Source organism: Lipotes vexillifer, unplaced genomic scaffold (genome assembly GCF_000442215.2).
Source record: "Lipotes vexillifer unplaced genomic scaffold, Lipotes_vexillifer_v1.1 scaffold814, whole genome shotgun sequence".
NCBI lineage: Eukaryota > Metazoa > Chordata > Mammalia > Artiodactyla > Lipotidae > Lipotes > Lipotes vexillifer.
Window position 1 is genome coordinate 498574 of NW_006784081.1, and position 14232 is coordinate 512805.

At 56.5% G+C, this 14232-nt stretch overlaps 1 protein-coding gene across 1 annotated transcript in view; it reads left to right on the forward strand.

Annotated features, from left to right (window-relative positions):
- Nucleotides 1–160: 160 nt before the first annotated feature.
- Nucleotides 161–14232, forward strand: part of WNT3A (Wnt family member 3A) — a 47118-nt gene continuing 33046 nt past the window's right edge. The window contains exon 1 of the mRNA XM_007456489.1: nucleotides 161–331. Within this exon, the coding sequence (XP_007456551.1) occupies nucleotides 261–331 (71 nt within the window). The 5' untranslated portion in view covers nucleotides 161–260. The remainder of the gene's footprint in view (nucleotides 332–14232) is intronic.

The window sequence follows — 14232 nt, forward strand, 5'->3', positions numbered from 1 at the left end:
CCCCCCGCGGCGCTGCCCCGCCCCCGCCGTCCCGCGCCGCCCCGGGCCCCGGCCCGCCGCCCGGCCGCCGTCCCACCTGGCGCAGCGCCGCCCTCGGAGCCCGCGCACCCGCGCACACCCGCGCACACCCGCGCACCCCGCGCACCCCGCGGCCGCAGGAGGGCCCAGCGCCGCCGCCCGCGAGCTCCCAGGGCCCGGCCCGCTCCGGCGCCCGCGCTCTCGGGGCGGACTCCTGGCCCTCCGAGATCTCCTGCCCGGCGATGGCCCCGCTCGGATATTTCATATTCCTCTACGGCCTGAAGCAAGCGCTGGGCAACTACCCGATCTGGTGGTGAGTGAGCCTTCCTCACGTTCTCCCCGGCCTCTGTGCGTCCCCCAGCCGCCGCCCCCTCGGGCAGGGCCCCGCGGTGGCCCAGAGCCCGCGCTCTGCCCAGCCCTCCTGTTCCGAGGGTGGTTTGTTTTCCTTGGCGGCCACTTTCGACCTGTTCGGGCCGGGGCTGGGACGCGGGTGGCGGAGTTTCCGCGGACATTGATCCCTCGGGCATAGAGGGGCTCCCGGCGTCGGACGGGGCGAGCAGTGAGCTGGGGAGAGGCAGGAAGTGGGACAGCACAGATGGCATGAAAGCTCGGGCAGCCAGAGGCCAAGAGAAGCCAGGAGGGCGAGCTGGGAGAGGGAGATCCGCCTGAGACTTTCCTTAAGGACATGTCTTACACACACACACACACACACACACACACACACACACACACACACACACCTAAAAACAAAGTGAGACAAGACCGAACAGCTCGGAGCAGCGTAGTTACGTAAAGACTGCGGGGACCCGGCCGGGAGTGGTGGGCGCATTGGGGCCAGCACCCGGCCCTCCTGCGCCTTCTTGCCGCTGTCCCGACCGCGATGCTAAGGAGGGGCTGCTGGAGAGGTAAAGAGGGAGAAAGCATCGCGTTTGAAGGCTCCTTAGTGAGAGGCTCCACGAACCCACATCTGAGAGGGCTGGGGCGTTCCGTCTTCCACCCCAGACAAGACACATTCCCGTGAGACCCTCCTAAATCTGGCGACGGAAGTGCAGATAAACCAAGGGAAGGGTCCTGAGGGTCTGCAGCACATATCATGAGGGGAGGAGGGAAGCGGATTTGGTAGAGCCCCCACAGGCAAGGGCCACCCCTGCTCCCCAGTGGAGAGGGGAGGGGCGCTCTGAGATGCCCAACATTTGACGAACACAACTGGGGGGAATGCGGGAGCCGAGCGGCCTGGGCGCGCCGCTGGAGGAGACCCAGGTCGGAGACAAGCCTTCACACACACATGCGCGCGCGCACACACACGCACACACACACACACACACACACACACACACACACACAGCCAGGAACTCTCTCCGACGGCTTGCCTGGAATTATAATAATTACGCCGAGGGGAAGTTGGGGCGGGGGGAGACTGAGTGAGCCGAAGTACATCTAATCCGATAATAATTTTTCTCTTCGAGATTGTTAAGGAGTGGGGGCGCCCTAGGTGTGGGGCGCGGGTCCAGGCGCACCCTGGCGGGACGGGGCGGGGCAAGAAGGAGGCACCGGCGGGTACGAGGGCCTGGGAGAGGTGGCGGGGCGGCGGGGACTTGCTTCGGGGACCCCCGCGCGTCCCGCACCCGCGCGGCTCCTGCAGCGCCCGGTCGTCTTTTGGAGCACAGGATGCAGCGGGCGTGCCTCCCGACGCGGGGACACTGACGCCGGGGGAACCAAGGGAGCGCGTCCGAGAGAGCCCCGCGGCCGCCCGCTCCCGCGCAGGCTTCTAATTAGAACCCGCCGCCGCCGCCGCCGCCGCATTCCTGGGCGCTAGTGGAAGCGCCTTCGCCCCTGCGCTTCTTCCATAAACAAGGGCCCTGTCACCAGCCTCTGGCCACCCTACGCGGTGGAACCTTTGTCCTTTTGGCCCTGAGTGTCCCTGGCCTTGCTCCCCTCAACACACGTATGTCAGTCACCCTTTCCACCTGGGCCGTATGTGTTCCATTTGAAAGGATCCTGGGACTTGCTTGGTGCAGCCGGCATTCTCCAGATCCGTGGCGAGGGGCGTCCCCTCCCCACCGCCTCCCGGTCAGTGACCCACCCAGTCAAGAGTCTAGAGCAACCTTTTGGCCCCAGAGGGAAGACGGCGCCATGGAACCCCCACTCTGCTCTCCAGAGGATTCTCACATTCAGTGATTCTCTCGTTTCCTGGGAAGAAGCATCTTCGGTGGCCACAACCTCAGGGCTTACTGGGGACCAGCAGTTTCCTCCCCTCCTCCCCTCTGCCCCCGGGCTGGACACAGGAAGGACGTGGTGTCTCCACAGTGGACATGAGCATAATGAGAAGGAGGGGCTCACAGAGAAAGAAATGGAGTTTCATAGCAGGCGGAAGGCTTTCTATCTTCATACCCTACCTGATGGAGTTTCCCACAGGTGGCTCCTTCTTTCTCTTGCCAACCCCCTCTCCCACTTCCCTCCCTTCCCCAAGTGAGGCCTTGGAGGGAGACCCTCTCTGTGTAAGTTCTCACCTTCACACTCAGCCTCCCTAATTGGTATTCTGTTTCACCTTCCCTCCCCAGAATAAAGCCACTGTTCTCATCACTTCTCTCCACCCCACCCCCAGCTCCTCGCATATGAAAGTGAAAGTGACAGGGACTTCCTCACCTGGAGAAACAAGGAAACAGCCCAAATTGGGAGTAATTAGGCTTTGAAGTTGGTGTGGTCTTGGTGGGAGGGTGGAAGGAGAGGAGGGGGTGCTGCTGCATCCTGTGGGGATTTAAAGAGCCAACTGCCTCCCCGGGACCGTCTCGGAAGAGTGTCCTTCACCCTAGATGCTCAAGGTCCAAAGGCAGGTCCCAACAGAGGCACAGAGAGACAGCCCTGAGACCAGAATGTTGAAAGCTACGGAGACCTCCAAGAGGTCTGTGCTCCTTGTGTGACAGACAACGGGGTGGGGGGTGGGATCCAGAGAAGAGACCTGGGAGGTGACAGGACAGAGGCCTGGGCACCTGACCCCAGAGCCATAGCATGGCCAGACGCCAGATCCTCACAGGGCCATGTACTGCAAACCTACAGGGAGGCCCTAGCCTCCTCCCCCTCACTCCCCTTGTCCAGACTGAACTCTCGTTTAATTAGAGTTGATCAGAAGGATCCATGCGGACACAGAACAGGCATCGTGGTCAAGGGGAACACGTGGAACCCTTGAAGAACAATACCCAGTGTGCACTTGTGCTCCATGATGTGCTTTGGCCACCTGCTTCCTACTTCCCGTGTCTGGGCTGATGGCATCTTGTGATCCCCCTGTGGCCTAGCCAGGGACCTGGAGGTCAGCCTGTTTTCTCCCCTGCCCCCTCACCATGGGGCCAGGCCCCTTCATTTCCCCCACCAGGTTGCAGTGCTCCATTCCCGCCATCTTCTGCCTCTGTTCTCACTGCCCTCCCACCCTCCACTCTAACCCCATACCCTCACTGCCCCCAGAGCTCCAGCAGCAGTGCTTTTACCTGCCCAGAGAGCCCGGTCCCCCTTTCCCTATCGGGACCTCCTTCCTGCCACCCAGCTCCTCACCAGTTTCTGCTGGACCTAGGGCTCCCCAGCACTGAGTGACACCTGGAGTGGACATCACCCCAGCTGGCCCGGGAAGTTCCCATGTTCACGTCCCATCTTCTCCCACCCCTGGGCCAGCTCAGTAGCCTGAGACATGCTCCCAGTGCAGCATTCTCTGGTTCTCCCACCTTTCACTGCCTCTTCACCCTCCTCCTTAGTCCCCGGCACCCCACACTCATGTGCACGCAGACACCCTGCTCTGAGAATGTGTCCAGGCCCCAAGGAAGGCCAGCTCAGCTGTCACCTGCCCCCCCCATCTTCTAGAACCTCCCCTCTGCACAGCCTTTCCTGGCGCCAGCCCCACTGGTTCTTCAGGCCCAGGGGTCTTCTCAGTCCCGGGTGGGACATAGGCTTCCCTCAGTGGGACCCACTATTTGGGGGTGAAGGTGCACGTGGAGTTCAGGGAGAGTGAACAAGGGCTCTGGAGGCACTGCCCAGGTCCCACAGCCTCAAAGGGTGGGTGAGGTGGGGGCTGAGGGGGAGGAGGGATGAGCAGCCACACAAGGTGAGAGGTCAGATGACACGGGACCTGGTAGGGCTGAGCAAGGCTCTGAGGCTTCTCAGGCAGGCAGGGCCCAAGCAAGCAAGACTTCCTGAGCTGCCCTGCCTCTGTGAGCCTGCACCACTGCGAGTCCCTCCCCAGGGCAGCCCTGTCCCTCCCTCCAGTCCTAACTTCTCACTCTGCCCTGTTTGCCTGTCCCTCTCTCTCTATGTCTCTCTCTCTGTGTCTCTCTACCTCTCTGTCTCTGTCTATCTCTCTGTCTCTCTGTGTGTCTGTCTGTCCCTGTCTGTCTCTGTCTCTCTGTCTGTATTTATCCCTCTCTATCTCTGTCTCTGTCTCTCTGTGTCTCTGTCTCTAGCTCTCTCTGCCCCTCTCTGCAGCTCTGAGGCTGGTGATGGTAGTGGCTAGCCTATGAAACTAGAGAAATCCAGACACCAGTTCGACACCCCCAGCATTGTAGGATCTCATTGTAGGATCTCAGGGTGCTGGGAACGATGTTCCTCCACAGAACCACCAATGCACATCCTTTTCTTGAGGAGCAATGTTAGGAACAACCATAGGTAAAATATATGTGGTCAGAAAACTTGTTTTGTACCACCAAGTTCAATACCCATCATCTTGATTCCTTGACAGCCCACCACGGCACACGCTCCTTCCAGAGCACAAAGGCATCACTCACCTCTCACATCCAGCTCTCTCTGACTTGGCCACCTAATCACTTGGGACTCTGTCTGGGGCTCAGGTGCAGCAGCTTCTCCCAAGCCGGCTAACCCTGCATTTTACTGGGCTTCTTGTCATTTTTTTTAAAAAATGATTTTGTTTTATTTGCACAAGCCTGCTGGAATTCTCTGTGACGGGGAAGAGGGTGAATAAATACAGTTGAGGAGGAATACAGCCTGGAGGGCTTGTAAAACCACACTTTCCACGGTGGGTCCCAATTACAAATCTCCAGCCTGCAGGAATAGGAATTGCCTTGTTCCAGAGGGGCTCTGCCACCATCCTGCAGGTGTGGCCCAGGACAGGGAAAGCAGGGCTTGGATGTACCACCTGTCCATGAAAGTATCAGTTATACTCAAAATGTAGTCCACAGACCAGAGCCCATGCATGAATGGTTGTCCGTGAAGAAATAAGAACGGAAGTTGAAAATAGGTGTTTGGGAACAGTCATGGCGGTTTTTTAAATGTATTATTTTGTGCAGCATTTTAATATAATCTATAAGAATGGGTGGGAAATTTTAAAAACCCCCAAACCAAGTTCTCTAGCTAGTTTGAGAAGCCAAAGCCCCCCACGGTAGGCAACCCCTGCTACGCCCAAGTCCGGGATCATCCATATAGACCACATGCCCTCAAGGCTTTGCCACCCAGCACTTTTGCCATTTGCACTTTGGAACCAAATGCCAGAGTTTGTATTTGCCCCTTTTAAGTGTAGTTGAAGGACTGGAGCCACCCATTGTTGAGAAGTGTCAGGGGAAGACCCCCACTGCTGTTCAGTGTGTGAGAGGCTCTCGGGGAAGGAGGACTGGACTTCTGTGTGGCTCCAGCAAAGGCTGGGAGCAGAGGCTACAGGTGACCAAGAGGCAGATTTTGGCTCAGTATAGGAAAGGCTTCCTGGGTCTGAGAGTGGTGGTGGTGAGCTGCCCGTCCCTGGAGGCGTAGAAACAGAGGCTGAGGAAGGAGCAGCCTGCTTTTGGTGGAGGGTTCCCACGGACACGTCAGCGGCTGAGAATCCGAGGTTTACAAGGCCCACATCCTCCCCCCAACCCCACCGTGGTCAGCACTGCAGCTAATAGTCTTTCTGGTAAGTCCCCTAGACTCTACCAGGCACAGTTGGGGTAGTTTGGTTCACAGTTACACAGCAATCGATGACCCCATCCTGGCATGCCTTTACCCGCCACCCCCCAGCAGCATGCCCTCCCCACCTAGTGCACCTGCATCACATCACACTTGCCCCTAGCCTCGCTCAGCTGGTCCTGGATCTGACTATAGCTGCCTCCTCACTCCTCACCTGGCTGGGCTGGACGCTGTGGGGTGACATGAAGAGATGGAGAATAAGGCTCTGACTCCGGCCAGGCTGCCTGATCCCAGGGGAACCTGTCCTTCCCTTTGTAGAATTGTCACAAGGACGGCACCTATATCACCAGGCTATGAAAGGCCCATATGGGGTATTTGTTCTTCTTCCTCCCCTCTTGACCCTTCACCCCATGTAGCTCCTAGATAAGATTTGGTTGAACAAATGAATGAAGGAATGAATGGGTGGAATCTTTCCTGTGAAAAACAGAAATTATCAGGTGGCCTGTGCTTGGGGACATGAGGACACTGCTGACGGTTTTTACAATCCCCCTGACTGAGCCCCGGCTCTGGGGCTGGGTCCCCACCATGCACCAGAGCAGCTCTGCCTCGGTCTCCCTCCCAGCCTCTCCAGGTGACACCCTGGAGGTGTCTCACACTTTGGTGCTTCCACATTCCATCCCCGACAAAACGTGCCGCTGCCGCCCAGGGAAGCGGGCAAATGCATGGCCGCGGGCACGGGAGCCTCTGCCCGCCTGCTGGGACTTGCGCAAAGTATGTGTCAGTAATCCCGGCTCGGCCCGCTGGGGCAGGAGGGGGTGCTGGGAGGGCTGCAGGCAGGGCCATGCAGCCCAGGGGCTGGGAAGAGATGGCCCCCAACACCAGGGACCCAGGTCCTGGGACCCCTCCCCATGGGCCCTCCTATCGCCAAAGGTGTTCCAGTTCCTGGGGAGGGGTCTTCCAGGCAGGAGAGAAAGAGAGCATGGAGGCATGTGGGCTTTTCTCGGAGACGCCATAGTGGGTAGAAAGAGAAGGCAGAACCTGGAGGGCTCTGGGGCAGGTGAGCACCCTTGGGGGAGTCTGGGTCCTGTAAGCCTCCTGGACAGCTCCATCCAGAAAGGACAGAGCCTACCCATCAAGCTGGGTAGCCATCAACCCACAGGGCAACCAGCCCCACACTCAAGGCCTCTGGTCTCAGGACAGCAACCTGGTCCAGCTGTGGAGAGGCCCTGACCTTAGAAAACAGCAATTTGGGACAGGACAGGCACTCTAGAATCCTCATGTGTCACCAAGGGGAAGACCCATGAGACCAGCCAGGGTCCTCCTCAGCAGAGGCCCTGCAGGCAGAGTGCAGAACAGGGCCCCCCAGATGAGGACTGAGCAGAGATCTGTGCCTTCGAAGGACAAGAGAAGATGTGGCCTTGCTCTCTGGGAGCGGCCCCTCATGGCCCAGACATGGGAGGTTGTGCATGAGGAGTGGCAAGCTTCAGCAGGGTCCAGAGAGGGCGGCTAGCAGGGCTGGGAGCACAGAGCACTTCCTGGAGAGGTGGCCCCGGATGACGTGTGGATGGAATGTGCCCCAGCCCCGCCAAGCTGTGAATGAACCTGCCATGACCATTGCTCACTTCCCCTCCAGGAGCCTCTGATAGAATGTGGTCCAGCACCTCCTTGGACAGACGGAGAAACTGAGGCCCAGGAAGGAAGGGCAAAAACAGTTAATTCAGTGAATAATACAGCTGGTGACCACATCTTGCCCTCCAGGCCCAGCCAAGCTGTCCTCTCCCCAGAACTCCTCTCTCTTTGAGAATTGCTGTGAAGTCCCAGCTCTCCCTCCAAAATGCGCATAGCCACAGGCAAGGGCAGAGCTGTGCCCACAGTGCACAGGTACCCTGTGTTTGCTGGTCTTGCAAAAAGAAATCAAACCAGGACTCAAGAAAACTAAGAGCCTATGACTCCGTTAAGATCTGCCAGGTAACGGTGCACAGGCACTTAGCCTCTCCGGTTGAGGATCCACCCCCAGAGGAGCCAGGCAGGGGTGGGCAGAGAGGGGGCCTGCTCCAGGTCCTGCATTTGCCCCCAGCCTCTGTCCACAAGAAGAGGCTTCTGTCCTCTGGTTTCACGGCACATTTACGGTAAAATCCGCTTGAGTGAAGGCCGTCAGCTCAGGTTGGGGCAAAGCTGGCCCAGGCTGGGTCCTGAGTGGCCTCCTTCCCCTGCATGTCACAGCCAGCGCCTTTGCTCTATCTTGAGTAAGACTTGTCTGGCAAGGCGCCTGGCCTTTCAACAGTGCAACAGCGCAGTCCTCAACAGGAGCGAACCAGGGAGGAGGGAGAAAAACCATTAGTACTTTCAGGAGGCAGCCATGGCTCACGTGGCCCCAGCCACAGGCTGGAACCGGAGTCTAGGAGCCACTTTGCAAACTGCACACGTGGTTGCTTTGGGTTGAAAATAGTACCCCCACCGAGAAAAAATTATTACTAAAAAATTAACCAACAATAGCATTCACAAAAACCTGGAAAAAAAAAAGTTCATCATCTTACCAACTTAATTCAGGCATTTTCCTCACTTTAGGTTCTTATTTCATTCACACATTTTTCATGATCATAATAACAGTGTGCAGAGAAGATCGTGGTCTGTCTTTTAAGGCGTACCATCTCCCATTAAACATTTTGCATTTGTGGGACCTTCTCAGCGATGGTGCTAGCAGTTACTCAGGCCTGTGGTGTGAGCGTACTATAATCTGCTTGCCTGACCATTGGCCCTTTCTGCTGTATGGATGGCCCTGCAAGGAGGATCTCTCCAGACTTGGAATTTGGGGTAAAGGCTCAGGGCTCAGAGTGGGGGGTCCTCCCATATCTGCACAGGGAAGGGTGCATTCAGTTTGGGACAATCTGGTTTTTAGGGGCCTTCGGGACATCGGGTGTGACATCCAGTTGAGCATTTAAAATTCTAGCTCCCAGCCAGGGGGCTGCTGAAGGTGGGGGTGTGGGTGTTTCCTGGTTGCCAGCCTGCACTTCAGGGTTGGCAGCAATAAGGGAAATGGAACAAATTCCTCGTAGGGTGAATTGTGGTGGCCAAGTGCAGGGTGAAGGAAATGGGTGCAGTGAGGGCAGGCTGGCCTCTTGGCCTCTGCCCGCAGGTTGGGCAGGGCCTTCATGCCCCTGTGGTTCCCAGGCCCCCAGGCCCACGGCCCCAAGGGAAGGGCAGCACACCCCCCTCCTGCCTGGCTTTCCCTGAGGCCACGGGACACAGCTTTTGCCCATTAGGGCAGGGCCAGCGACCCCTGAGGTCATTGTCGGTAGAACATCCTGCATTGGCGATGGCCGTGAAGAGGAGATGCATGGTGATCCCGAGGCAAGGTCAGAACCTCACGGTGACCCAATACATGGGCCCGAGGGTAAAGGAGGGGTGACTGATTATGGGGTTCCCACCCCCAGCGCTCACCTGAACACCACCATCCCTCCTGTGAGTGGCCCTAAGTCAGACCCCTTCCATCTCCATCTGGTCCCCAGTTTGCACACCTGTCAAGCATGTGAGAGGCTGAGGGGGAGATTGGAAAATTAACCTGAAGCCCCAGACACCCAGGTGAGAGCTCAGAGTGGGTTCCTGGGAGGTTAATGAGGCCTGGTCCACGCTTGTTACCCCGCCAGAGAACCCCTCTCAGCAACACTGGACAGAAGACCATGACTTTGCCTCCTCAGGGTTTGGAAACGGGCAGTCCATGTTCTGCCGCAACATCCCCCTTCCCACCACAACACTTCTGGAATATTCACTATTGCTGCTTCCTTCGTCTGTCACCACCTTGCTCTTTTTAGGATCTGCACCACCTCCGGAAGAGAGATGTGGGGTCCGGCCCCTGCTTATTGCTGGCTCGGGGACACTGGGCTGGAGGGAAGCAAGTGGCCAGCCCCATGCAGACAGATGGGGCTGTGGAGGGCGGGGGCTCACGTCCTGAGTCTGGCTGAGTGCGCTCCCCCCTGCCTCTATAACAGACCTCGTGTTCTCAAAGAGCAGCACTGGAAGTTTCTGGAAGCCCTGGGATTCAGAAGCAGGAAACAAAGGAAAACCTTGACTGCCAGACCAAAGGGTTTGGACTTGAAGCCTTGGGAGGCTCCTTGAACTCAAAGTCCCAGGACTCAAAGCTGGGCTTACCTTCAGTGATCCCAGAATTGGTGGTTTTCAAACACCAGCAAGCATCAGAACCCCCTGAAGAGCCTGTCAAAACAGGGCACTAGGGCTTCCCTGGTGGCGCAGTGGTTGAGAGTCCGCCTGCCGATGCAGGGGACACGGGTTCGTGCCCCGGTCCGGGAGGATCCCACGTGCCGCGGAGTGGCTGGGCCCGTGAGCCGTGGCCGCTGAGCCTGCGCGTCCGGAGCCTGTGCTCCGCAGTGGGAGAGGCCACGGCAGTGATAGGCCCGTGTACTGCAAAAAAAACAAAACAGGGCACTAGCCCCGAGTTTCTGATTCAGCAGGTCTGGGGGGGCACTGCCTTGGAACTTGCATTTCTGACAGGTTCTGTGGTGCACCTGTTGCCTGCCCAGGGGCCACCTTAAGAGGACCCACCTGTCACCCAGCTACCTGGCATGATAGCTGGGGAAACCAAGGTGCAAAGGGTCCAAAGTAACAGGCAAAGTTGACCAGCCAGGGGACAGATTGGGGCCACCACACACATCGCCCTTCAGTGATAGTTCTGTGTTGGAAACAGGGTCATATTGAATCAGAGAGACCAATAGTGTTCTGTGTCTTTGGGTTTAGTGGTGTCTGTGTGGGATTTGTTTATTAATATGATGTTTATCTTACTCTCTGTCATGTTCATGTTCCCCCAGATTTATATGTTGAACCCCTGACACCCAATGTGATGGTGTTAGGAGGTGGGGCCTTTGGGAGGGGATTAGGGTTAGATGATGTCATGAAGGTGGAGCCCCCGTGATGGAAATAGTGTCCTTAAAAGAAGAGGAGAAGACACTAGAGTTCTCTGCTATGTGAGGACACAGCAAGAAGGGGGCCATCTGTGAACCAGGAACCCTTCGCCAGAACCCCACCATGCCGTGTTAACTCGTTGACGTTGGTCAGGTGTCTTCCTCTAGCCCCAGCTTCTTGGTCCAAGAGATTCCCCGGGGTTCCACCTACCAGGTTGTGTAGGTTGGAGAGAGTCATATAGTGGGCAGGGCCAGAGCCAGGACCACACAGGTGATGGTGATGGAGCAGGTAGGCCAGTTAAGTAGCTAGGCAGTGGCTAATGGCAGGTGGTGGCAGAAGTGATGCCAGGGGCTTTGAAGGAGGAAGTAACCAGCCTCCAAGAGAGAGGCACTGGTCCCTGAGGAGGGGTGGTGCTGGGGACACAAGCAGAGGAGGGGGAGGGAGGGAAGAGCTGTCTAAAGGCTGTGGTAACCAGCCCTTGAAGGTGGCAGACCCTTGGGCTACACATGGAGGGGCCACCTCCTTGCGAGGTTCAGTTCCTTCTGGCCTGAGCAGCTTAGAGGAAGAGAGAAAAGAGCCAGCATGAGCAGAGGAGGGAGATGGGGAATATTCAGTCTTCACTGCATGACAAATGACCAGAGTTATGGCTTCAAACATTACCTGTGCATTCACAGAGTTCACGGCTCTGCAGGTCGGAAGTCTGCGCAGCTTGTCTGGGCTCCCTGTTCAGGGTCTCTAGAGGCCAAAATCAAAGTGTTGACCAGTCTGGGGAAGAATGTGCTCCCAACCTCACCCAGCTGTCAAATTCTGGTCCTTGCAGTCCCCATGTACTTGCGGCTATCTTCCAAGGGTGGTTCTCAGCTCCTCGAGGCCACTTTCTGGTCCTAGAACGCAGCCCCTTCATCTCAGAGCCAGCACCAGCTTCAGACGCTGCTGATGTCTCCAACTTCTGCTACCAGCTGGAGGCTCTGCTTTGAAAGCATGCATGTGGATAGATTAACTCAGCTTGGTGGCCCTGATTTATGTCTGCTGTCCACTGCAGGTCCTGCAGACATAGCAAGTGTGATCTGTCTACGTTAAGAGTTCTGGACAGGAAGGTGTGCACTCTTGATGCCACATCAGAATCTGGGCTTGGTGGGTGGGAGAGCAGGAGAGCAGCCACCTCCTTCCAGGGGTGCATAGCCGCCCGCTGTCCCATCCCCCCAAACCACGTCCCCTCCCAAATGCTCCTTAGATGTCCCCCTCTGGATGCCAGGCCCCTGGGACAAGAAAATGACATCTTTATTTGTACCCACCACTAACAGCAGTTGAACTCACCTTCAATTATGAATGGAGGTGACAAACTGCAGCAGCATTTGTGGCTTCTGAGATGCTATCACCAGGAGAAAGCAGATACTTTCGTCTCAGATGACAGTTTGTTCAGAGATTACAAAATTGCCATTGAGCTCTCAGCCCATCACGTAGGCTCAGTAAAGAAACACACAGCCCTGAATCACAAGCTTGTTCCCTGTTGTAACCCTATGTCAGTCTGTTTGTTTTCTTGTAACTGTTTCTTTCTTCTCCACTTGGTCTGGGATGATGACTTGACTGTAGTGCAGAGAGTTTGTGCCGGCCAAACCCACTTCCCCTAGTGGTCACATCTTACATAATTATCAGGATGGAGACCACGCTAGTGCACAGCCAAACACAGGCTGACTTCACCAGTCTCTCCATGGATGCCCTTTCTCTGTTCAAGGATCTGACTCGGGAGCCCAGGTCGCATTTGGTGTCATTGCATTTTATGCGCTCTGAGAACTTGGGGAGGCATAGAACACCAAGATGGTGGTGCCCTGTAGTTGCAGCACTTTCCAGTTTACAGCATTCCTCTCCCACTAGGCTGTCTCTGGTCCCTGGCGAGACCCTTAGACAGGACAGTACGTGGTTATCCCTGGGGTCTGGGGCCCAGTGTCCTGGACGCTCCCCAACATCCTGTCCAGCCCCCAGCCCCAGGCCAGTGTACCCTCCACTTCCTCCTGGAAGGGCATGGGAGGGAGGAGTTACAGATCTTGGTTTTCCAAGTATTAATTGACTGGGGGCAACTACCTTCTTCTCAGCTTAGAAATTTGAATCCTGGGGGTGGTAAGGAGATAACATATGTCCAGTTTGGAATTTTTTCCAGCTTTATGGAGATATAATTGACATATAACATTGTGCAAGGTTAAGGTGTACAGCGTAATTATTTGATGTATTTACATGTAATAGTGATGTATATATTGCAAAATGATTACCACAATAAGGTTAGTGAACAGAGTTTGGATCTTTAATATGAACTTTTTATGAACCAATTTATCCTTCAAGGCCCAGCAGGATTCAGTGACCTGAGTTGGGCCCCCTTGACCCTTCCCTGCCCACTTTCTCCCACACACTGGGCCCTGCTGTGTCTGACAGGACCGACCCCCCCCCCCGCCTCACAACTTTCTGCCCTCCTTGGGCAGGGTCTGCATCACCCAGATCCTCTTGGTTGCCTAGCTCTGGAACAGAGGAAACTTTCTGGAAATAATTCAAGGAACTAAAGGGGCCGCCAGGTGCAGAGGGGGTGGGAGAGGGATCCAGTCAGGCTTGGTGGAGGCCAGAACAGCTGGCGTGGCATCTGGGCTGGGAGCCGGCTGCCAGTACTCTGGCCTTGCTCTCGGAGGTGGTCATACAGGGCCTGACTGGGAGGAGGTCTGGGAGCAGACAGGGGTAGGGGAGCTGACTCAGCACCCCAACCTCGGAATGAGCCTGGGGAGAAGCTGTGAACTTGAGAGTCCCACTCTGCTTTCCCTGGAGCTGCGGCGCGGCGGTGTGAAGGGAAGTGGGGAGGGGCCAAGGTGGGGGCAGGCTCTATGCTTTCTGTGGGTGGTGGTGGGGCTCTGGGGATGCGCAACTCAACCCCCACTCAGAATGGGTCCTGGCCTCTGGCGTCTGGCAGGGGGACCAGCACCTCGGGACTGGTGAGGACCGAGAGATACTGAGCCTTCTTTCTCTTTCTGCCTGAATTGAGTGACCCCTTCTTTTTTCACTTGTTCTGAGTCTTCGAGTGCATTCAGCCAGTAAAAAGAAATCAACTGAGTGGATTTGCCTTCTGACGGACCCTCTTCGTCCCTTCTCCAGTTCGAGCCACGCTGCCGGCAACAGAAGAGAGGCAGGAGAGGACCCGCATGAACCTCAGGAGCCAGCCCCTTTGGAACGGCTCCATGACCAGAGCCATGAAGGTCAAACCTTAGCCTAATGTTCCATCAGGAAACGTTCAAACATCCAGAAAAGATGCAGGACGTCGACGGAGAACATCTATGTACCCACAACTCACATTTTACCTGACCCAGTGTATTCCATACCTAAGCATCCCTCTATCCACCCACCTATTCATCTCATGTTTTGTGTGCCCTCAATCCACTCTTT